General features: G+C 37.6%; 3 protein-coding genes across 5 annotated transcripts in view; 1 reads left to right on the top strand and 2 right to left on the bottom strand.

Annotated features, from left to right (window-relative positions):
* Nucleotides 1-6: 6 nt before the first annotated feature.
* LOC127952732 (H-2 class II histocompatibility antigen, A-U alpha chain) lies at nt 7-2,652 on the bottom strand. The gene is made up of 4 exons (XM_052551439.1): nt 2,541-2,652; nt 1,011-1,256; nt 502-786; nt 7-357 (listed from the first exon to the last, which is right to left on the bottom strand). The coding sequence occupies exons 1-4, from the start codon at nt 2,596-2,598 to the stop codon at nt 155-157; spliced, it is 792 nt and encodes a 263-aa protein (XP_052407399.1). The 5' UTR covers nt 2,599-2,652; the 3' UTR covers nt 7-154.
* A 4,864-nt stretch (nt 2,653-7,516) lies between these two features.
* LOC127953051 (macrophage mannose receptor 1-like) lies at nt 7,517-11,455 on the top strand. The gene is made up of 10 exons (XM_052551945.1): nt 7,517-7,696; nt 8,035-8,079; nt 8,853-8,882; nt 9,205-9,262; nt 9,339-9,701; nt 9,788-10,111; nt 10,223-10,561; nt 10,663-10,983; nt 11,089-11,189; nt 11,321-11,455. Exons 4-10 carry the CDS (start codon nt 9,226-9,228, stop codon nt 11,453-11,455), a joined length of 1,620 nt encoding a protein of 539 aa, XP_052407905.1. The 5' UTR covers nt 7,517-7,696; nt 8,035-8,079; nt 8,853-8,882; nt 9,205-9,225.
* A 901-nt stretch (nt 11,456-12,356) lies between these two features.
* Nucleotides 12,357-25,479, bottom strand: part of LOC127952730 (gastrula zinc finger protein XlCGF49.1) — an 88,182-nt gene continuing 75,059 nt past the window's right edge. For 2 of the 3 annotated variants that reach the window (XM_052551436.1, XM_052551437.1), the window contains 2 exons: nt 21,088-21,225; nt 12,357-14,593 (listed from right to left, as the gene is read on the bottom strand). In XM_052551436.1, the coding sequence (XP_052407396.1) occupies nt 13,872-14,593; nt 21,088-21,172 (807 nt within the window). In that variant the 5' untranslated portion in view covers nt 21,173-21,225 and the 3' untranslated portion in view covers nt 12,357-13,871. Of the gene's footprint in view, nt 14,594-21,087; nt 21,226-22,931; nt 22,978-25,479 lie in introns of those variants that run through there. The other variant, XM_052551438.1, reaches the window with a different exon arrangement.

Below are 25,479 nucleotides of genomic sequence, written 5' to 3'. Positions count from 1 at the left end.
CTGCCATAGACATTTCAATTTCATTAATATAGCTTTATCATAGTAAAAGATCTGAAACATGTTCAAAACTCTGAGACACAATTTCAGTTCATGACAAAATCATCTACTTTTAGCATGAAGGTAGCATTACTGATGAACTGCTAATGTCATGTCTTCAGAATCCTGCAGAAACGGTCTTTGACTGGGTCCACTGCAGTAAATGTTTGATGCTTTTGGCCATGTCTGGCGTGTCAGTCACAGTTGCTTTAATGATGAAGAAGAGTCCAGTAGCGACTCCCAGAAGCCCCAGAGTCAGTCCCACTCCACAGAAGAGCGCCGGACCCACGCTGGGCAGGACAGCCGCCGCCGCCGGGACGCCTGGGGATTAGAGGAACATGTTAGATGAATTCAGTGTATGAATGTGAGGACAGCTGCTGAGCAATCCTCTCAGCGCTCGCTGTTTCATCTGTCACAGAGTCAGTGCTGCTGATTTTAAATCATCTCTCTGTAAACGGCTCTTACTCCATATTCTGGTCTGCGGCTGGCCCTGGAGCGCTTGGTGGTTCACTGTGCAGCTGTAGATGTCTTTCTCTTCAGGAGTGATCTTCAGAGAGGAGAAGACGTGGAAGGATCCGTCTCTATTCGGCCGGTACTGACTCAGACTCACGTCTTCTGTCACAATCACGTTGTTCTTAGCCCACGAGACATTGACAGGTGGAGGAAAGAAGCCCATCACGTGACAGATGAGTGTGTTTTCAACACCCAGCTGCACATCGTTCCTCGGATAGATGGACGTCTCCGGAGGATCTGTGAACACACATAACTGTGTTGAACTCTGCAGCAGTACATCTGACCACTTTCAATTAAAATACTGGAATAAGAACACTAATGTCATATTTAATACAGTTGAATTCATAAAATGTAGCTCATAAAGTTATCTGTTAAATATATGACTATAAAACTGTACTTTAAACAGTTTTGCATGAGTTTAACAGTAATATAATTTTCCACAGTGCAAATTCATGTCGTACCCATCTCCTCTGGTGGGCTCTTGTAAACTTTAATGAGTACAGCCAGGTTTTGTTTGCATACTTCTTGGTCTGCAACACTTGCTTCATAAAATCCTGGAAAGCTCATAGGATCTGCGAAATCAGGTAACGTAAGGACTCCTGTCTCCTGATTGAAGTCAGCGTGCATCACCTCCTCTCCGTCAGATCCAGTCATAGACTCTTTATCTGTTCCAGAACATCCAGTAATTGAGAAATCGTTATGCTCTACTGAAATGGAAGAAACATCAAAAGACAAATTAGAGATACAGAGTCCCAGACAAATAAACTGCACATCAGATATAACTAATGTGTTTAGGGAGTTAACACGAAACCTTTTTTTGTCAATTATTCAAAGCACCAGGCATTTCTAAATGAGCAGATGTTCTTTACAGCCGTTGTTAACACCCAATTTACTAAATGACCACTTATAGCTAACTAGTCATCCGTTAGCTAACTAGTCACATGATGATCTAAATAAATGTACAGCAGGGTTACACTTTATTTTAAGGTGTCCTTGTTTCAGTGTAATTAAACATTTAAGTACTGAGTAATATTAATAAACTACATGCACTAACTATATGGTTGCATGAAATAATATGTACTTACCATGTAACCATGTAAATGTATGTTATGGAACTACTTACAGTTTGTAATTGTAACAGGCAGCTACTGTGTGTTACACATGAGTCTGTTACACAGCTACTTATACACTTAACTACAATCTTGATACACTGTATTTTAAGTAGCTTATTTCTGTGTACTTCCATTAATAATTACGTTGTATAAAGTCTGCAACACATATGTAACAATATTCTGGTTACATAAGTAGCTGTGTAACAGACTCGTCCTTGTAACATGTGTAACAGTAGCTGCCTGTGACATCTACATTCATATAAAGTGTTACCATTAGGATTAGTGTTACTTGCATGTAATTGTGCATAATTATTTGTCATTATTAATGTAAGAACACGTAACAAGGAGACAAATAATTAAATTTTATTTATCGGGCTTTCTGTGTCATCTGTGTCCACATATTTTAATATGAACAAAAACTCTTATTTCGATGTCTGAATTGGTGTGTCTTAGAATAAGTCTACTGTCTTAATGATTAAAGCACACTGGTTTGTAATACAAACAGTTTTAGAGTTGACTGCATGTGGTTATTGTCCTGGTTATTTCCCTACAGCAGCTAATAAACACTTACTTCTGCTTTAAAGAACAAGGTGGATTAGAATGGTTTCTGAAGATCATGTGACACTGAACACTGGAGTACTGATGCTGAAAACTCAGCTTTGATCACAGAAATAAACTGAATTGACCACTAAAATGTATATATTTTTATCAAAAAATGAGCATAAGAGACTTAAAAAAAATCTGTACTGATGCCAAACATTTAACAGGTAGTGTATATTGCTTAAAGAGTTAGTGCAAACATGAAATCATAAATCCCTGTACAGGCTTTTCATATAAAAAACCAGTGTTAATATTTTTATATGCAAAGTATGAACTTACACTGAGCATGAGCTGAGAGAAAAGCAGTGAAGGTAAGAATGGCCAGATACAGCTCCATGTTTGTCGATGACAGAGGAACTTTAGCCCAAGTGAATGAGAGCAGGCAAAACTTTGTTTCAGTTTGTTAAACACCTCCTCCGCTCAGAATTTAACCCTTACTGTGACACTGCTGTATCCAGGGGTGGAGGGGGAAACAAAAAAACTGAGGGACTGTCTCGCTGGTTCCACTTTAGATTAGCTGTCCTTAACAATTATGTACTTACGTTCTTTGATTGCACTTACATTTAAAGTACCTGCATGTTCAATCTTTAGTTATAATAGTGTACTTGTCTTGTATATTTAAGTTGTAAGTTCACAAAATAACTGCAATATTTTAACTTAAATTGTAACTAATCTGCAGTCTCTGTTTACAGGTGTAAAACATTTTTGTTCATGCCTACAGCAATGTGATTAATATACTATATATTATTCAATGCATTATTATGAATGAAACAAAGGATTTCAGAATGCAGCAGAATACACCAATGTAAATCCAGTGATCACATTTAGCACATTACAGCTGCTCAGGAAGTTTGATTTTATATAGTTGTACACCTCACGTGCTGTAAACAGCATGCAAATACTACCTTCTCAGCAAGAAGGAAATACGGTTTCATTTGATAACATTAGTTACTGCATTACTGTACTTAACAGGAACTAACAACACATAATATATTTTAAATCATTCTTTGATGGTGTTAGTTAATAAAAAAAAATCTTGTTCATGTCAGGTCACAGTACATTAATTAATCCAAACAAATACATTTTAAATAAGCATTACCACTAAAAACGTATTAAAATTAATAAATGCTGAGGTCAACATTAACGAAGTTTAATAACTTGAACGTCTTTACAAAAAACTGGTCACACTATTCACAAAGAAATGTACAATTACCATATCTTACATTATAGGGACTCCATTGCTAGCACCAAAACCCACTACTACTCTAGTTTAATCACTGCCAATAAAGGAAACTCAAAGTCACTGTTTTCCCTACTTAACAATATCACCCGACCCCAGGACTTACTCCCCGCTCAGTTGTATAGGATCTCCTTTTGCAACTGCATTATGTCCTTCTTTACTGAAAAAAATAAAAACATCCACCAGCACCTTGGAACAATCCCTCACCTAAACATCTTAGCTGACTTTCAACCATTCATTCACTCATTCTCCTCCTTCCAGCTCCCCGCTATTTTAGAAATTACAGAACTCATCCGGAAAACCAAGCCATATACTTGTCAACTTGATCCGCTATCTGCTATCATTCACTCCTCTCTCACCACTGGAACTGTCCCTACATCCTTCAAAACTGCTGCCATTACCCCAATTTTGAAAAAACCTAGTGCCGACACCTCCGACTTCAATAACTTACGTCCTATATACAATGTACCCTTCATCTCCAAAATCCTTGAAACAAAGGTTGCCTCTCAACTCCATTTCTCATATTACATAATAACCTGTATGAACAGTTCCAGTCCAGTTTCCGCCCACTCCATAGCACTGAAACAACAGCACTTATCAAAATCCCCAACGACCTTCTTATGGCAGCTGATTCTGGACTCCTCACCCTCTTCATTCTCCTCGACCTGAGTGCAGCCTTTGATACCATCTGTCACACCACCCTCCTCAACAGGCTTTCTTCCATCGGCATCACCCACACTCCATTAGACTGGTTCACATCTTATCTCTCTGGCCGCACTCAGTTTGTTCAGCTAAAATCTTTTAAATCCATTCCCTCCTCCGTCACTACAGGTGTGCCCCAGGGCTCTGTCCTCGGGCCCCTACTTTTCATCATTTACCTCCTTCCACTCTGCATTATCTTCCACAAATTTAACATTCACTTTCACTGTTAAGCTGATGACAGCCAGCTCTACCTCTCCACTAAACCCTCGTCCACTCTCCCGCCCACTCTGAAATAAAAACCTGGTTCACCCAAAACTTCCACAAATTAATCAGTAATAAAGCTGAGGTTATCCTCATTGGTACCAAATCCACTCTATCCAAAACTGATCATTTTTCCCCCTTTTGATAACATTTCACCATCCCCCCAGGTTAAGAGTCCGTGTGTCTTCCTTGACGGCACACTATCATTTCAATCCCACATCAATACCATTACCCGGTCTGCCTACTTCCATCTACGAAATATAAATTGCATCCACCCTACAGACGCAGTGAGAGCCCCTCCATCAGGCGCGTTTCCTTGCTTACTCAGCATTGGACGGAACATATGTTAAACATTACAATGTTTAACATATCTGAACACTAATAACATACCTGTACATTTACCTAAACAATTTTCTTTTTTTCCCCTATACTTCTATTTCTGTATATTTAGTACATTATTTAATTTAGTCTCATGGATTTTTTCTTGCGGGTCTATCAGATAAGTGAAAAGCTGAAGAGCATGGGACTGGAAAGTGAGAGGAAAATAAGCTGGAGAAAGAGAGAGGTGTTTCATCAGGAGAACAAACATGCAGAAAATTCAAAGAATGACAGTAATAATCAATTTACTTCTTTAAAGTGACCTATAAAGCCAATATAAAATCCATATTCTTTGGAGTTAGTTGTAGTGCGATTACACTTGTTATAGATCAGATACTACGTTAATAAATCTAGATCAACCTTCTTACAAGAGTAGACACTTCTTCAGGAATCTTACCATTTATTGCTCGAGCTTTAAATATCTTGTAAAACTTTTGATAACTCATACAGTGATGTGGAATATGTAAATATTTGTAAACACCCAGAAGAATTGGAGGGAAATCTTATGCACGTAGTGTGGGAGTAGCACTTTTCATTTAGTTATGCAAAACAAATGCAAAGACCATGGAAAAGTTGCTAGTTTCTTTGAGCTTAAGTTACAATTTCACAAAAATTATTCCCTTTCTGTTTAGTTTAGTTTATTAAGATCCCCATTAGCTGCTGCAAAAGCAGTAGCTATTCTTCCTACATTATACAGACAAAAATGTAGTGCACACATTCATACATAACAATACAACAACATACTAAAAATAAAATAACAAAACAACAGCTCTACATTATTCATTATCACAGTGCACAGTTACAGCTATACTACTATAGGGTTCATAATTTTCACAATGTTTTCCCTCTCTTCAACCATTCATATAAAAAAAGCAACAAATATAAATAATAACAATTATTCTAATGTAAATAAATAAAGTCTTAATCTTTCACGAAAAGTCATTGCATTCATTCCCAAAATCAAAAACTGCGGAAGAGAATTCACCATTGCTCTATACAGCACTGTCTTTTGCATAAGGTTAGTTCGACACGGAGGTAACAAAAAGCGACTCTCTGTTGACTGACGAGTGGAACATTGATGCACAGCACTAAAAAAAGACGGTCTGCTGTATAGTATTTCTGGTATTTTTTTAATAATAATTTTTCTAACAAAGTTAACAATACATTAATTAATCCTACTTTTTACACTTAGCCAAACTAACCTAGTATTCAATTGTCTAACACTAGTCCTGAAAGGGCAACTTAAAACTACCCGAGCAGCTTTTTATTGAGCAACTTGCAATTTTCTTAAATTAATTGCATTTAAATTATGTGTAATCTGAAACAATAATCAAAATAATTGTAGAAATATGAATCCATTAGGAATAGCTATTAATTATTATATGATACTGTATACAATGGAACAGCGTGGATTGGACTGAACAAACGGACACAGAATGATGGTTTTGGTCTAATGGAGATGATCCACTCACAGAACAGTGCTTGGGATGTTGGAGAACCTTTGCGTGAACCACATTATTGTGCATTTGTTAATGGAGTTTGGACAAGTTATATATGCTCACATCCAACAGGCATTTCATGCTACAGTGGTGAGTTAAGAGTTTGTGTAAATATATGTTTAGCTGATTTAATTATTATTTATTTTTTTAAAGTAAAAGAAAGCACTGGATACGTCAAAGCTTGAAATAAGTACTGCAGAAATCATTACACAGACCTGCCACCATCCAGAACTCAGAGGAACAAAGCCAGCTCAGCAGTAGGGTTCCATCAGGATGAAGGGTCTGGATCAGTCTCGTTTGGGACTCTTGGGAATGGTTACACAAATGGAGCAACTTTTATATTTTATTTAACACACAATCCCAAGTTCATCTACTTGTAGAAAATCCAATTATGCCACCTGGGGGAGTTTCATCCAGGAAAATAGAAATAACCCCAAAACTTATTATGAGGGTCACACAGATTCGCATCTCTAATAAAAAAAAAATGTAGGCAGGAAACATAGGGATCAAATAAAAACACCAAAATATATATATATATATATATATATATATATATATATATATATATATATATATATATATATATATATATATATATATATGTATATAAAAATCAATCAACAATATACAAATATTCAACAAAAAAACAAACAAAAAACACACTAGTTCAAACTAGAGGTAGACAGGACTCACACGGAGCAACCAACTAGTCTGTATGGCTCCAATACTCAAATTAATTATCCCCCACTCAATAACCAATATTAAATGTAGGCAAAAAATTTTGTTTGCAATAACCTACCTTAAAAAAAATCGAAAAATATTGACTAGCAACGTAATGAAAATGATCTATTTGAATAGGAAAATGAAAAATCAGCGTTAGATCTTTTTTTTTTTCTTGTGCATTTAGGCAAAAGCATTTCATACAGTAGTTATTTAGTTAAAACAGGTGCATTGTACATATTAATGGAAGTATAATTTGGTGTTTTCAGGTGAGTCAAACTTGGTGTCAGAGGTTTCTACAGTTCAATTTCCATTTCCAGGTTAATCTGAACCAATCAATGAAATGCATATGTTTCAGGAAATGTTAAAGTAATTATCAACACCTCTAATAAACACACATATGAGGGGATTTGTTAGACTACATGGCTAAAGGTATGGTCCATATTGCAGTTTTTCTGTTGTAGACAAAAACTGAAGCAACATGTACAAGTGACCCAAGATCATTTGTTTTGTTTTGCTTATGGGCAGGGTTACCCAGAAATAACAGTAGTGTTGCATCATCACTCTTTAAGATGTATAGGACTCTCCTGACGTGACAGTAACAGTTGAACGTATGAGGATTTACAAACAGAAAGGTAAGAAATTACAACTGGAATAAGACTTTGAATGTTTCTGAAAGAAGTCCTTTATGCTTACCAAGGCTGCATTTATTCAATCAATGATACGGTTGTGAAATATTATTACAGCATAAATAACTGTACTCTATTTTAATGTTTTCAAATGTGATTTATTCCTGATGCAAAGCTAAATTCAGCCATCATCAACCTTCAGTGTCCTTCAGAAATCATTCTAATATGCTGTTCAGTTATTATTTACAATGTTTACTACAGTGAATTAAACTGAATAGGAGTGGTGATGGGGAGGAAAAATTGGTTTCCAGAGTACATTTATGTTTTCTCTCTGTGCATTAAAGACATTTGACACAAACTGCTGCAACACTTCTACCTCAAACAACAAGGTAAATATTAATGATAATAATAATAATGGCATGCTCTTAAATTTGCTGAAGAATTGCCTGGCATGGGGAACGAAGTGATTGTTCAAATTATTTTGTTAGTTTTTTGCGTTACACTCCAGTCTCAAGACATCTTCAAGATAATCTTTTTTCCCCAAAAAAATGTTTGTCCAGATGAGACGTGTAGACATGCAAATGAGCTTTTTGAATATGAAAATTATTCACATCTTGCCAGCACAAAAATCAGCATGTATTTGTTTGTTTGTGCGTGCGTGTGTGTGTTCAAAGTGTGTGAAGCCAAAAGCCATATTACGGTGCAATCCCAAACGCCCCATTCCATTCTGATGCTCATTCTTAAGTTTAAATGTTAATAAAAGTATATTTTTAGGCATTCAGGTGCGCCGAACTCTGAATAATATGGCTGCTATAGTGGGTCACTTTCAGTTTAAGGCTAATATGAAAGAAAAGAGTGCGTCAAGCCTAAAGTTTTGAAGTAGAAGGACTTCGAGCCCGGCCCATGTCCGACAGTTTATCAGAATTACTGGCCTGAACCCAACCCAAGCCCGCCTTTTTTCCCCCTGTTCTCCCAAAACAGCTTATACTACTTATCCAGCTATTAAAATAGTTTAGCATCGTATGTAATGGCCAAGTGACTATATTTCTATATTTGACTATATCAGGGAACGCATCCACTGGTCAAATGTACTGCATACTGTGGTTTGAATAATGTAAGTCACTTTGAATGAAAGTATCTTCCTTTTGATCCTGTGTTGCAGCAGATTAGATCGTACATGACCGATTAAAAGGTGAGTATATTTTGCATGATAAATCTAGGTCTTTAGATCATATAAGAATAAAAACTCTTCTTCTGACAATAAGTTGTCATTCAATGTCAAATGCACGCTTTCTTATTACGTTACAACATTTTTTATTACACTAATGATAAATGATTGGATGTTTCACCGTCCTCTCGGTGGTTGCTGCTCTTTGGCTACGGCAGTCATTAACAGTTTATGTCAAATCGCTGTTGTCGTTCCATCAGCTGTTGTTGCTCAATGTCCCTAGTGAGTGTGCATTAATTTCCTGCAGAAGTGTGACACAGAATGATATATAACTATAATCCAACAGTGAGGATCTGTGTGTGCAGTCATGGATGGGAGTGTGTTCGTGCTGCTTCTGCTGTCAGGTTGGTGTGATCATTTGTGATCTGGATTTATGAGGATGTGTTCACATACAGATGTTATAAGTGTTGTTTTTAACAGGGCTCCTATGCAGAGGTTCTGGTATTTTTCGTCAGTACTACTATATAAAAACAGCAATGACGTGGCCAGAGGCTCAGCGTTACTGCAGAGAGAGATTCATTGATCTGGCTACTGTAGACAGTATGGATGATGTGAACAGGCTGGTAAATGTAGTGGATGCTGGATACAATGGATCCGTTTGGATTGGACTGAAGAGGGCAACACAGACCCGCTGGGCTTGGTCTAATGGAGAAAACAAAACTTCAGAGTACTTCAACTGGGCTCCAGGACAGCCAAATGAGGGTGCTTATTGTGTATCGACATATAACGGATATTGGTATGATGCACTATGTAGCACTTTACGGTATTTTACATGCTACAAGGGTGAGTTCTTGTAAAATTAGGATACACAGTTTAGCAATGAAACAAGTGCTTCAAACTCAGATTTTTGTCTTCGCCTCTATCAATAGGAAATGCTACATACATAATACAGACTGCTAAAAACCAGAGCGATGCTCAGAGCTACTGCAGACAGTATTACACAGACCTGCCCACCGTCCACAACTCTGAGGAAAATGACCAGATTACTAGGATTATAAAACCTTCTAATAACTTCTGGATCGGTCTGTTCCTGGACTCTTGGGAATGGTCTGATACATGGAGTCGCTTCTTCAGACACTGGGCAGCAGGTCCACCATTAGCATCTGGGGACTGTGTTGGCATGTCCAGAACCAACTCTGGCAGATGGGCTCAGTACAGCTGTAGACAACGGACTCCTTTTATCTGCCATGGAAGTGAGCATGTCTAATGCAGTTTGTTTTAACCCAAAATTATTTTGTATTTAAGGCTTTAATCATAATTAATGTGTCTGTGAGCTATACAATTCTGTAATTTCCCACCTGAAGGGCCTGTTGTACCCGAGTACCAGTTCATGAATCAAAGCATGACATGGCTGGATGCTCAGAGTTACTGCAGAGCGAGGTTCACTGATCTGGCCGCTGTAACAACTATGAATGATGTGAACAGACTGGTAAATACAGTGACTCCTGGACGCAGTGGTTCAGTCTGGATAGGTCTCCATGCTGTGGAGGTGAAACGCTGGGTCTGGTCTATGGGGGACATCTCCCAGGAAAATATGTGGCATCCAGGAGAACCCAATGGTGATGGAGAGTGTGTGAGGAGTTTTAATGGAAGCTGGTATGATGAGAGCTGCAGCACCGTCCTCCCATTTGTGTGTTTTAATGGTGAGTCCCCACTGTCACCATTTGATCTCCTAAGACACGGAAGATACAAACACTGCATTAACATCTGTTCAAGCTGATCTTTAGCTTGTGTTTCTGAACAGACAGCGCTGGTTTGATGATTACACAGACTGCCGTCTCATGGAGAGATGCTCAGAGTTACTGCAGACAACACCACACTGATTTGGCGAGTATCAGGCCAGAGCAGCAGAATCTGATTGGTCATGAATCATCGCTCTGGATTGGTCTGTTCCTGGACTCTTGGGAATGGTCTAACCAATGGAGCCACTTCTTCAGGCACTGGGCAGCAGGTCAACCATCCCTGAGTTCAGGATCTAGTAACTGTACCGGCATGTCATTAGCCCATTCTGGAAAATGGGCTCAATACAGCTGTGATGCACAACAGCCTTTTATCTGCTATGGAGGCGAGTTTCATTCAAACAAGTGAACACTCTTTAGGACACTGACATGCTTTCATTTGTTTAGCTCCCCGCTGTGTTGAGGATGACATTAACTCTGTGTTTCTCTAGATGACAAGTTAATCAAAAACCAGATTGTCAGACTGAAATTTTCCTGTACCGGGAAATGCACACTGAATGATCCTTCACTACAGGCGGCCATTCTGAATGAGGTCTGTATCACTTTCATTGTCAAATTCTGAATAATTAACTGCACTGGCAACCGTTTTAAACAATATTACCCTTATTTCACATTGTTGGCTGTTATTGGGTTTAATTAGATTCTTCCTCGCTGTTCTTCCAGATAAGTAAAAAGCTGAAGAGCATGGGGCTGGAAAGTGACAGAAAATTAAGCTGGAGAAAAGGACAAGGTGGAGAGGTGTTTCATCAGGAGAGAAAACCTAGAGCCAGTTCAAACACTGCATGTAAAAAGATGTAATATACCTCTTTAAAGTAGTCTTTAAAACAGATTTAAAGAATATAAAAGTAGATAATTAGCAAAAGTAGATTGTTTTAATGAACTGTGAAGTAGTTGTAAAAGTAGTAGCATAGTTTATCTTGAATGATGATAGTACAATAATATATTTATTGGAAGTGATTGTTAAATTATTTTCTTATGATGTTTCCTTTTCTAAATTAGCCATGTAATATTATAACTTCGAAAGGAAATATATTCAGTGAAAGCATCATTAAAGTATGATGCCATCATTCTCGTAATTAATTTGATAGAAATTTGATTAGCAGAAATAATACATATATTATTCCCATTTTCAGGTGATGCCTAGATATGATTGAAGTTTGATTAAATGTAGAAACTTTAATAAACTTTGTTAAAATTTTAATTAGCTCTATAAAACTGAAATTTGCCTTTCAAAATAAGATACTCTCTCATGGAAATTGGCGGGGGGGGGGGGGGGGGGGGGGGTGGCGGGGTGGGGGGTACCTTCTGAAATAATAATAAATGTTAGATAATAAAGTAGATAAAGATTTGTGCATTTAGCCTATTATTTGTTACTTTTGTTGCCATCTTGGATATTTACCAATAATCGTTTTCATGTATCATAGCTTTCTATTTGAAGCAGGATCACGCACTTGTAGACTTCAACCTCATGCCATGTTTGCCCTTACACTCCGAAGTGCCCTTTTTTGGTGGTGGGGTTTTTTCTTCTTCAATAAATCAATGCTATTGGTCACCCTTCATGTCTGTTTGTCTGTTTTACAAATATTTATCCAATGAAAGGTATTAAAAAGAGCTTGTGACTACATCTTGTCGGATCCTCTCAAATCTCATAACTCCACCCCCTCTATCTGAAGTTCCACAGCAGCTGAACGAAGTGTTGCAGGGGCCAATAAAGATCTTCTTGTTTGAATAAGTACAGCGTTTTCTTTCTTATGCAAGAAACACTGTGTATAAAGGCTCATGTTTTGTTGGCCTATTTGAGGTCCGAGACATTTGGGACCGGAGAGGGCTAGCATTTGCCATCTAACGTTAGTCATAGCCAGCCTGAGCATAGTAGCATTTTCATAGTAGCTTGAAACTGAATAGCTGTCGAACGTTAGGTGTGCAATTGTTTTCCGGGAAACAAACTGTGAAGGTATCTCCAGGCAGCTGTACGCATTACATGTTTATATTTTCAGTTAGTATAAACATGTTAATCTATTTTCAGAATAATTTCATTAAATAAATATATATTAAATACAACTACAATATACAATTAGTATATTTATTTTTCAGTAGGATAGACGAATGTTTTCTGTGCTCACAAATTTGGAAGTTCCTTACTACAAACCTGATTGCAAAAAAGTTGGGACACTGTACAAATTGTGTTAACATTTATGTTAAAGTATCCTTGAGCTATGGAAAGGCACTATATAAATAAAACAACGTCTTTATTAAGAGTTAAAAAAGCCATTCAATCAAGAGAAATGAGTGATTTCTTTGTGGTTGCTGTTTGATTAATATTAAGAAAGTCCTTTAAGAGAATGCACTGATACAGTACGTTCAGTCGGCTATGTCTGATAAAAGATTTTAACAATTTTTGTGTGAATTTATCCGTTTAAACTTCATAGAGAGCTTAATATATGCACGTGTTCTGAGGTGTGGGTTTACACGCTTCGGATGAGTGCACGCACAAATCTTCTCACTGCGTGCGAGCTCACATCCACTGGCTCTTAAATGTTTAAACTGGCAAAGCTTAAATGAGTTTAGTTTAAACCCAGATATTAACGTGTGCTGTTCAAGAGCGAACGGTTTGTAATGTATTGGGAAGCCAGAACATACATTAGCTGAACCCTGTTTGTTTTTCCATATTACCAATGCATTGACAGATTTAAGTTCTGAACCGTGACGAAAAGTGTGTGGAGAACCATACGGTCGTTTTTTTTTCAGCGGACCGTTCCACCCTAAATATATATATATAGGCACTACTTTAATGACAAGGTGATGTAGTTATTGAAAAAAAAAACAACTAATAAATACCATTGATAGCAGCAATCATTGTCCCCTTCACCATGTTTAAATGGCCCGCCTAATTCAGAATATCGAGTATCAAAATAAGTGTCTCAGAAGTAAATACGACTTAAAAGCTTGTTCAGGTCCAATTTCTGGTTATGAAACTCATATTTATGATAGTTCTGATATCAGTTGAAGGCAGCATGAAGTGCAATGTGAGTACAGGCCAGCAGGGGAGCTCAAGGCAACCGTAAAATTGCAAAATTACGTTGTGCTTCTTTTTGTTGGATGCCTGGCAAACAAATTCATTATAATTTTCAGCAAAACTAATTATTGCTGACATAGAAGACGTGGTCCTAGCCAGTACAGTGCAAAGACTGGAATTGAAAACCGCAGATATAGATCACAAAAGATACAAATACTGGACTAAGATTGCATGACATTTTGGATGCTTCAAAGTGTGATGGCAAAACCATTTATATTGCATTAAGCAAAATGATATTGTCCTTCTCCTCCGTGAATGTTCATGTAAACTGATAACATACAAACCAGTTCTCTTTCGAGTCCTCATGAGTTGAGATTGTGTGGATTCTATGCAGTGTAAATTTCTCATGTGCCTGTTAAGGTTTCCTTTTAGAGTAAAGGTTTTTCCACACTGTTGGCAGGTGAAAGGGTCCTCCCCAGTGTGAATCTTCATGTGGTAACTAAGGTCTCCTTTTTTGTCGAAGCTTTCTCCACACTGATGACACACAAATGGCTTCTCTCCGGTGTGAATTTTCATGTGTCTGTTAAGGCTTACTTTCTGAATGAAGCCTTTTCCACACTGTTGGCAGATAAATGGACTCTCTCCAGAGTGAATCCTCATGTGAGCTTTAAGGCTTCCATGCTCACTGAAACTCTTTCCACACTGTTGGCAGGTGAAAGGCTTCTCTCCAGAGTGAATCCTCTTGTGCCTGCTAAGGATGCCTTTTTGAGTGAAACGGTTTCCACACTGTTGGCAAGTGAAACGCTTCTTTCCAGAGTGAATTCTCATGTCGATTTTAAGGTTTCCATATTCATTTAAGCTCTTTTCATACTGTTCTTCCTCTACAATTTCATTCAGTACTTTGCACTCCCCTTTCAGGTCTAAGGTGAAAAAAGACAAATGAAAGTCACTTCCAGATTAACAGACATCAATACATTAACAAACATGTATGCTAGATAGCACATGCAGTATATGCATGTGTTCGTACGGGTGCTTGGATTCCTTGAATATTAATGAAGTGTTTCCAAGGTTTAAAAATGCTTGGATTTTGGATTAAGAGCTTGAAACTGCTTGAAAATGCAGTTTCATTGGTTTTAAAATAATTTGCTTTCTTACAGAATCATCTTTAAAGAATTTTACATTGAATAAGCCTAATTACTTCGTATAAAACAAAAACAGCTCAACTCGTGTTAGCTGATGTGATTATAAGATGATCTGCTGGTCCTTAATGATGTACGCCCTAAGATGGAACAGGGGTGCATTTCTTTTAAAGGGGTCATATGATGCAATTTCATTTGTTCCTTTCTCTTTCAAATGTTACAAGCTCTTAGTGCATAAACAAGATCTGTAAAGTTTCAAAGTCTCAAAGAATTTTTTTTTTTTTTTTTTTTTTTTTTTTTTTTTACAAAAGTCAACCACAAACTCCTAAAATGCCTCGTTCTAACACGCCCCCACATCTCTACATCATTATTTGGGAAGATTTGCATGATCTTCAAACATTAAAGTTCAAACATTGCAAGGACAGTTTGGTGCTTCGGACTCACAGCCTGTAAGTACGTTTTTTATATATAAATAATTTGCCACTGATGATTCAAATATGAGTTTTGAACAAATATGAGTTGTTGTTTCTCAGATTACAAATGCAGACATGGTTTTATGTTTATACCGGTCGAACCAGTTCTATCTGAAATCTATCTGAATGGTTGGAAACTGTTTGCCTTACACTACCTCAGAAGTGAAATAAACCAATGTCCTAAGTTATTCAGTTACTCCTAACAATACAATGACTGAACTGCTAAGAAAAAAGCAACAAAATGATGTGCACAATCAGAGCCGCTGGACTGAGTCTCGTGCTGGGAGATCGCATCACTGTATGTTAAGGGGCATAACATTTCCCACACACTTGAGGCATTCAGGCAATCACAATGCACTAGATAGCTGGCCAATCACAGCACACCTCGCTTTTCAGAATGATGAGCTTTGTAAAAATTGGTACCCGTTCAAACCCGGTTCTTGACGCATACAGTGCTATGAATTCCATGAAGCACAAAACGAGGACGGAATCTCAAAATCCAGTCATGAAAATGAAACTTACATTTTAATAAGGACAGTCAAGGAATTTGTCAAAGTGCTAGATATTTTACCATTATTTAGTAGAATGTATGTGTAACTGCTACTACTGTTGAAAAAATTAATGAAACTTTTTAAAGAGATAAATCACACAATATTTCTTCCATGTTTTAATTTTAATAGCAAATCCCCTTTATTTACCAAAAAATAAAATGTGTTTAAATTTAATAAATTAAAAGACAAATTAAATTTGGGTGAAACTTGTTTACTGTTTTTCATCATTATATTAATTGTAGAAAAAAAATAAACAATTTTAATTAAGTATAAAAATGGCATTGGTTTTATTTTTAGTGATAAAAAGTATGTGTTTTTTTATCAGCATATTTTTGTGTTTTGCTTTGGTACCGAAATCGGTACAGAGAACCGTGGATTTTCACTGGTATCGGTACCGAATACTGAAATTTTGATACCGTGACAACCCAAACTCAACTCAACAATGTGTTTTTGTAATGTTTTTTAACCTTAAACCACATAAACGCAATGTATTACACCAAATACACTAAATAATGTTTTTTTTTGCGGCATCATATGACCCCTTTAATACTGTTGCAATTAACCCTTTAGGCGCCAGAGGTTTTTTCCTAAAACATTCGATTTTGACATCTTAATTTCAAAAGGCTATATCTTAAAATTTATAAAAGATAGAGACTTTCTGTCAATTATAAAAATATTAAGGGTGACCCAATGTTTATGTATGTTTTATTTTCACATCTAATTTGCATATTATGACGTCATATGGGGGTGGCCATCTTGAATTATAGAATTTTCATGAAAAGTCACATGTTTAAATAATAAAATGCAACACTTCTTTCCCCCCCAAAATGTCCCTCACCTTCTGCGTGCTATATTGCACAATAATGAATGCTCAGGTAAATAGTAAGTAGTAAACAAACTGTGTAAATCATTACTAATAAATGGTAGAAACAAACCGAATGCATGTAGCGGTTGGGATTTTCAATTTACTACATGCAGCAGGCACTCTGATTCCATGATATATATTATTCATATGACACACAAACACAAGTAGACAAGACCTGTTTAGTTCAAAAGCTATGCCCCGTTTCCTGCTAGGAGCAGCGTGGCCAGATCTGCCTCGCGCACGCGCCGAGTGTGCACAGCTCGGACTACTGTCAGTGTCATTGCGACTCCCCACCTTGCCTCCTAACTGTCCTATGAATACTTCAACCTCATCTAACATACCCAGAGGCATTAGACAAAGTCTCCACTACAATACTGTCGCCGCGATTGCGGAGAGGTGTGGTCAGAAGACAAATATACATGTCTAGCGTGATAAAAATCTCCCGCCTCGTCCCCGCAACAATAACACGCCTACTAATTTCGCGATGAACACTCTGACCCCTGCAAACATTGTTCACACCTCTGACATTTGGCAAAGGATTCACCGTTTGTGCTTGGTGTAGGGCTATACTTTCACTTTCAGTATCACCGGCATCTTCTGAATGCAGATATTCCCCTTCAGAATCAGTGTCCGTGAATAGATGTTCCAACACCTCAATTCGGTTTTATTGAAGCTTTATTGATGCCAATAGATATTAATAATTATGATAATAATAATAATCTAATGCCAATACTCGCTGACGTTGACAATATTGGTCAGATAAAATGGCTCACTCTCACACTAGCTCCGTTTTTTTTCACACTGATTCAATGCGCTCTAGCTCGAAGATTTCGTATAGGAGCATGACGTTTTTTTGAGTCAGAGATGAAGTATTACATGTCTGCTATCTGGTGCATGGGAGGTTGCATGAAATTTGACACCCTATTTGACAAAATCGGCCGTTTTATTCAGTGCCGCATCTTGTCGAGTAAACTCGACCGTGGCGCCAAGAGGGTTAACATGAAATCTGAAAATGAATATAAAATGTGTTGAAATCATCCATTTCAGTGATGGGGAATTGTTGCTAGTTTTCTGTATGTTTTTATCCCAAATTGAATGAAATTAATGAAAAGTCTATAACAGTGATCCTCAAATCTGGCTGGCGAGATCCAGTTTCCTGCAGAGTTTAGCTCCGACTCTAATTAAACACACCTGCCTGTGATTTTCTAATGATCCTGAAGACACTGATTAGCAAACTCATGCGTGTTTGATTAGGGTTAGAGCTAAACTTTGCAGGAAAGTGGATCTCGCGAGCCAGATTTGAGGATCACTGGTCTATAACATACTTTGGTTAAAAAAGCAAGCCATTTTAGTGCATGTCTCTTTAAATGCTAATGAGCTCCGCCCTTCTTCCATGGGGTGGCAAGCAGTTCTCTGAGACTGTTTATTTTAACTGCATTTAGCCACAAAACTTGCTAACTAGCATATTAATAGCAAAAACTACACTCATTTCTTCTGTAGGTAAAGCTGGATCACAAATGATTCGTGCAAACAAATGCATTTGGGTAGATCAGGGTGCATTATCTTCAAAAACAAATGTATTCCACTTTGTCTTCAACGGCTCAGACGTTGGGAGTAAATAACGATTGCTATCTTCATTATTACATCCAACAATAGAAAGCCTCAATCGCTTTGAACAATGTTTCTTAATCAGTGGGTCGTGGATCATTCTATACAGGGTTACAAGACTTTCTCTGTGTTCTCTGTGTGACAGCAGCACAGCCAGTAAATGCGCTTCACAAAAGGCTCATTGCAACAGTGACATCCAACAAACTGTATTTTCGAATGTTGCATGTTGAATAATTATTGCCGTAACTTTCTAACGCTATTTCCAAACTGTCCTATCACAATAATTTAATGCTGCCATGAACGGCTCTTATTGGACAAGGTCTTACTCTCTTTATGTAATGTTAATTTGCTCTTTTTACAATGCATTGCTTTGCCAGACCTACTATACTGTACGCAGCCATCGCCTGTTAGCAAAATGCATCAGAATCAAGCAGATGCACACATTTCTGGAGGAGAAACACTCTCCCCTGGCAAAGCATTTTTTGGAAGCTGAATTTTTTGTGAAACTGGCATACATGTCAGATATCTTTGACCAGCTAAACCAGGAGTGTCAAACTCAGTTCCTGCATAATTTAGATTCAACCCTAATTAAACACACCTGAATTAAGTATGTGAGGCTTAAATGCAATCCAGAAAGGGGGGTTTTAATAGCACAATAACATATGATTTAAAGTGAATAACTCAAGTATGTATGTCAGTCAGGTTTCAGGCCCCACCATAGCACAGAAACTGCTCGTTAAGATTACAAATGACCTGCTCCTTGCGTCAGATCAAGGCTGCATCTCATTGCTAGTCTTACTTGATCTTAGTGCTGCGTTCGACACCATAGATCATGACATACTCATAGATCGATTACAAAACTATACAAATATTCAAGGGGAGCCTCTAAGATGGTTTAGATCCTACCTGTCTGATCGCTACCATTTTGTTTACTTAAATGGCGAGTCATCTCATTTATCACCAGTAAAATATGGAGTGCCACAAGGATCTGTCCTAGGTCCTCTTATATTTTCAATGTACATGTTGCCCCTTGGTAATATTATTAGAAAATACGGAATTAGCTTCCACTGTTATGCTGATGATATTCAGCTATATATCTCAACGAGACCAGATGAAACTTCTCAATTATCTAAGCTAACAGAGTGTGTTAAAAATGTAAAAGATTGGATGACCAATCCTTTTCTTCTATTAAATTCGGATTAGACAGAGATATTAATTATTGGACCAAAAAAAAAAAAAATACACAGGATCTTGTACATTACAATCTGCAACTAGACGGATGTACTTTTACTTCCTCTAGAGTCAAAACTTTTACAGTGGTTTAGCTCCTGCGTACCCAACTAGCCTTCTAAACACTGGACTTTTGGTATTTCATAGGATAGAAAAAGGACTAAAGGAGGTAGAGCTTTTTCACATTTGGCTCCCAAACTCTGGAATAGCCTTCCTGATAATGTTCGGGGTTCAGACACACTCTCTCTGTTTGAATCTGTTGTGTTCCTGTAGCTCAACTGGTAGAGCGTTGCGTTAGCAAGCAAGCTAGCGCAAGGTTGGGGGTTCGATTCCCCGGAAACACATGATAGGTAAAAATTGATAGCCTGAATGCACTGTAAGTCGCTTTGGATAAAAGCGTCTGCTAAATGCATAAATTTTAATTTAATTTTAATTTAAATCTAGATTAAAAACGCATATCTTTCACCAAGCTTTCGAATAATGTATCTCTTAAATTGTGAGTGTAGTTGCATCTGATCAAATGTGCACTCTTATTCTTCAGCTTGGGTTAAACTAATTAATTTTACTTTGTTAGATCAGCAGCTATGCTAATGATGTCTCTATTTGTTTCTCTGTTTCTGCTGGGATCTTCATCCCGTGGTAACTAGGATTTACACAAGCTCCAGTCTGGATCCAGAACACCTGAGAAGAGATGATGCTGACCCTCAGAGGACCTTAGATGATGCTAACCCTGAATCAACAAACAGAACTAACAATTATTGCTACAAGTGTGACTGCATCATATAATAATTACTGTTAATAATGTTCATCGTCTGGCTGATTACATCTTGTTATATTTTTTCTGAAAAATCCTGTCATATGCACATAAACTGACAGTCACCACTTATAAGCTACTATTAAATATGGTAGAAACGTAATTTTCTGTAAAGTTGCTTTGTAATGATTTGTATTGTAAAAAGCGCTATACAAATAAAATTGAATTGAATATGTAAACATAAATTAACACAGTTGTAAAGTGCTGGAAAAACCTGAAAATGCACCTTGAAAGAGCTTGAATTTGACTTTGGAAAAGTTGTAAAATCACCTAATTTTATTATATGCATAATACTATAATATATAATAATACTATAGTGTTTTTTTTCTCCTGAATTTACTCTATTACTTTTACTGTAGTATGGTTCAATAACATGTTTAATCTGTGGCTTCAATGGACTCATTTGCTAAGACCTCACCACACTCAACACAGTGGTATTTCATCCATTGAGGAGTGACAGCATTAAAATACACAATGCTGACATCTGGGACGCCACTTTTTGTGTTATGTATTCAATGCATGTCTGAAACAAAAATTGACATTTAATTATTTATTTGGGGCCTTTGGAGTTTTTGTTTTGTTTTTTCAGGTATTGAAATATCCCAAATTAATAAGTACAGTAATCTAGCAAAGTTTCTCTAAGTATTTAAAACCTCTGGAAATGCTTCATAAACATCATACACTTCTGTAGTGATTGACTTTTTAATAAGGATCAAATACGAATGAAAACCAACCTGTTTGTTCCTCAGTATCTTCATGTTTGACTCTGAACGGTTCTTCTATCTTCACGTCTTCACTCTCCTCTTTAATGGCCGCCATCTTTATAATAGTGTGTGGATCTCAGCAGGAGTCTTTCTCTGTGTTTGGACACTCTGTCATGATTGAGATGAGAAGAATTAACAGAAATAAAAATAAATGCAAACCAGTCCGATGAATCTTTTCAGTTTGACAAAGTGAAAACATGGGTCATCCGATAAGATTTGAGGTGCAAGTACATTAACCACTTACATTACTCAGTTGAACGTACAGTAAAAGCAGTCTTCTTCATGAGGATCTGAGTGTGCAGATTAAAAACTAGCCTAGAGCACCATCTGCTGCTAAAAACTAAGCTCAGAATCGATTCCAGAGAGAATCGTGATGCATTTGGAAAATCCCAGAATCGATCCACAAATCGCACCCCAAGTATTTACACTGTTTTATCCATGTGTGTCATCAGCGAGCGGTGAATCGAGCGATTTGAAACAATTATGGATTCAGAGGTATTTGATTAATTTGACTCAGTTTCTGTTGGTCCATCATTACTTGTCATTAACTGAATTCGTGTTCATGATAAACTGATTCATGATTCTGTCAAGGCCATTTCACAAAGGACATTGAGTCGTGAGTATCTAGTTAGCTTTCAATGCGGAATGAGAAATGCGGAAAGGGACAAAACCTGGGTGGTTTCACTGGTGACGTGGAGGCGGAGCCTCTATGAGACATTTTAATTATTTATCATACGGAGACATGAATAAAAAAATACAGAATGTGGAAGATTGTGTGTAATTGAGCAGCAAATAAGCAGTTTTTTTCTGTTAATAATTTTGATTAAATCAACAGAGCCTTGGTGAACAGAAGATCATTTTTTCAAGCTTTTGAAAGGTGGAGTGCATCAGGGTTCAAAAAGGCTTGAAAATCAAGAATAATCAATCTGTTTTATTTAATAATTATTTTGTTTTGTTTTGCTTTTGATTTGTTATATGTAACCCGACCAAAATAGCCCAACTGCAGTTTGATAGAGATTTATTGTAATGCACAATGAAAAAACATGATTTTTGAAAATAGTTAAAAATAGTTATGTTTTTACAAATTATTTATACAAATTTTACAATTTTTTTTTTTAAGAGTTATCAATCTGTAATGAAGTTCTTCTATTTACCCGAGACGGATTGAAAGCTGCTCTTTTGAATGGATGGGTTTCTTCATGTTTGTGATCCTTGTTGGCACCTTCTCGTTCAGTAGTTCAAAAAGTTCAAGGGTTAGCCTGAAGCAGCTCTTGAAGCTGAGAGGGTCATTATTAACTTCTAGAACAAAATGGTGATAGTTCCCCTGCTCTTCTCGGTAGTTCATGTACACATTTTATCTTCCTCGTTTTTTTTCTTTTGAGCACGAGCACATCAATAAGACATTTTTGCATTTCCAGCAAAGGCCTGCACCTGCGATGCACCGTTTAGGTTCAATTAATCTTATAAATGTTCCTTTAGGATTGTATTTCCCCCAAATATTTTCTGAAATCCTGACCTCACAGGTGATGCTCTAAAAACAACTCCACTAATGGCACAAACACAATGTACGTTGCGTTTTATTTAGGTTTTAGTAAACACAAATTAAATGACTGTAAATATGGCAATGTCCCATGTGAAGGGGCCTTTACTCGTGTGAATGCACTTTACTCACACAAAATAAAGGATATTAACGTTAGATAAAGTATTTCAACGTTACAATTAATATTAACGAATTAACTTGACACCTCTTGTAAAACTATAAAACAGACTGAACGATTTGCATTGATTTAAACACAAACAAATCACACACAAACCTTCAACAGAATCAACAGATGCAGGAGTACTGCGCAGACATATTACGTCACAATGTCATATCAAAATAAAAGTCCTCTTCTTCTGTGTTTTATGGCAGCACACACCCTTAATGTTGCATTACTGCCACCTGCTGTTTTCACTTGAAGACCCCACCGGGTACCACTCATCTCCACTACTAATAGGAAAAAGAGGCTACAATTTGCACAAGCTCACCAAAATTGGACAGTTAAAGGCTGATGAGTCTCAATTTCTGTTGAGACATTCAGATGGTAGAGTCAGAATTTGGTGTGAACAGAATGAGAACATGGATCCATCAATGCCTTGTTACCACTGTGCAGGCTGCTGGTGGTGGTGTAATGGTAATCGTAATCGTTACAGAAGGACTCCATCCAATCAGATCCAGCAGTGTGGGATTTTGTCTCCGTTCCCCAGCCAGCATGGAAGAGCGGAGGAAAAGATTCATGAAATTAACCACCCTCTGTCAAAGGGGATGGCCGACTCTAGACCGGGATCTATAGACAGGAGGACCACCAGCCCAGCACCACTGCGCAAGATGGCCGCCAGTCCATTTGGTTTGTTTCAGGTTCATGTTCAATCAGAGTCAGAGAAGGGCAGGTCTCTTGGCAGAGAGTCGATTTGAAAGAATGGTGGAGGGTGCTCCAGATACCCCCCGTACCCCCCAATTAACAATTGACTATATAAAATAGATTAACTTACCAATAATAATTGAAAAAAATTGTGTGACGACCCGCTTACATCATCCTTTAAAAGTGTCCCGTATCCGTTTTTTGCATTTACACTACACTGCTGAAACTTCCAAACGTAGATGTTCTGACCCGGAAAAGAAAGTAAAACAGCATGAAATACAATGGATGCAGATGCAAATAAAATTATACAGCGTTTTGCTTTCCACAATATTTTGAAAAGTCAACAAAAAAAAATCAGCAAAACATTGGTCTCTTATGGCAGTGAAAAAAGAGGAGAGCCCTTTTTGCAGCCTGGGCGAATTTTGCTCCTATAATAAGTCATGTGATCTCAGTTAGTGGTGTCCACCTGAGTTGACGTCACTTTTTTAATGACGTACGACTCACATTAACTAGGGAATATCCGATTTGTCTGCTTACATGGCACACGCAAATGCACGTATCCGACTTATTACCACGTAATCCGATCTGAGAACATCGGAATCCATGCGTTTTTTTTCCTGTTTACACGTTCACCGGTCATATCCAATCTGTGCCACATGAGAGGAAAAAATCGGAATTGGGTCAGTTGAACCATGCAGTGTAAATGGGGCCTTAGAGAGTGTAGGTTGTTTCAGGTGTTTGGATTGATGTTTCAATATAATTAGCTTCCATGTTTAAAGGTGCCATCTGTAATGTTTGGCAAAAAAAATCAAGTCATACTCCACATTCCATAACAGATGGGGGCAGTATGCCTCAATAAAATGAATTGGTCTACTCTAGAGTAACAAAGGAGAAACGGCATAGTCTCTATGCTCCGCCCCTACTTTCACAACAACACTACAGCCATAGCCGAAGCCTAACTGTGCGTTCACACCGCCGGCGTCGAGAGCGTCAAACATCGCTCTTGCCGCTCTGCTCACGACGCTGCAGAAAGATTTGTGAGCGCTCAGACGCTGTGATGTAGATCGAATGCTTATTTTGTATTTAAAGCGGCCGCAAAGCAAACAAGCTTGTTGATCTCGTGCAGACTAACCACAAGGAGTTATAACCTCATTAAATATTGTTGTGGACGAAATATTAGGATCCTTTACTTAAAATGAACAATCTCAGACACCTTGGTCCACGTATCACTTTTAATTTATTTTTTTTATGTCCCTGTAGGCAAACAGGGACACATGATAGATTAATACAAACGCTAAACAGCAATAATCAACCTGTCCTTTATTCTGCTTGGAAACTAATGTGCCAACTCTCAAGCATTCACCGTGAGACACACGCAATTGACTCTTTTCACACGCTTTCACGCCACACACAAATTTTTTTCACGCACAGAAAAACCACGAAGCAAAGAGGACACGGAGACCAACAGACTAGACAGAGCAGGTTAGTTATGATACATAGGGCTGTGCAAAAAATCGAATGCGATTTTCATGCACCTCTCATCAGTAAAGACGCTCCTGTAATTAGAAGTATATCTCCAGCATGTGCATTCAGATCAGGGTTGCCAGGTTTTCACAACAAATCCTGCCCAGTTGCTTCTTAAAACTAGTCCAAAACTAGCCCAATCACGTTTCCGGGAGGTTTCCAGATAAAAATTGCTTCCCGGGGTTAAAATATACATTTTTGGCAAGGGTTTCCCTGGTAAAATTAGCATTTTAGGGGGTAAATATCACATTATTGGTATTGGGATTGCTTCAAACCGCGGACATGAAAAACAACCGCAGACTTGGCAACACTGGTTCAGGTGGAGCGGCAGTTACTGCACAGAGCCTTAGTCTACCGACAACTAACACAAAATCACTTTCAAAATCGACAAAGAATCGCCTGCGATTTTAACATCGATGTTGTGTAGATTGTCAGT

The sequence above is a fragment of the Carassius gibelio genome, chromosome B3 (genome assembly GCF_023724105.1).
Source record: "Carassius gibelio isolate Cgi1373 ecotype wild population from Czech Republic chromosome B3, carGib1.2-hapl.c, whole genome shotgun sequence".
In the NCBI taxonomy this organism is placed as follows: Eukaryota; Metazoa; Chordata; class Actinopteri; order Cypriniformes; family Cyprinidae; genus Carassius; species Carassius gibelio.
This window is presented reverse-complemented; position numbering and strand designations above follow the sequence as displayed.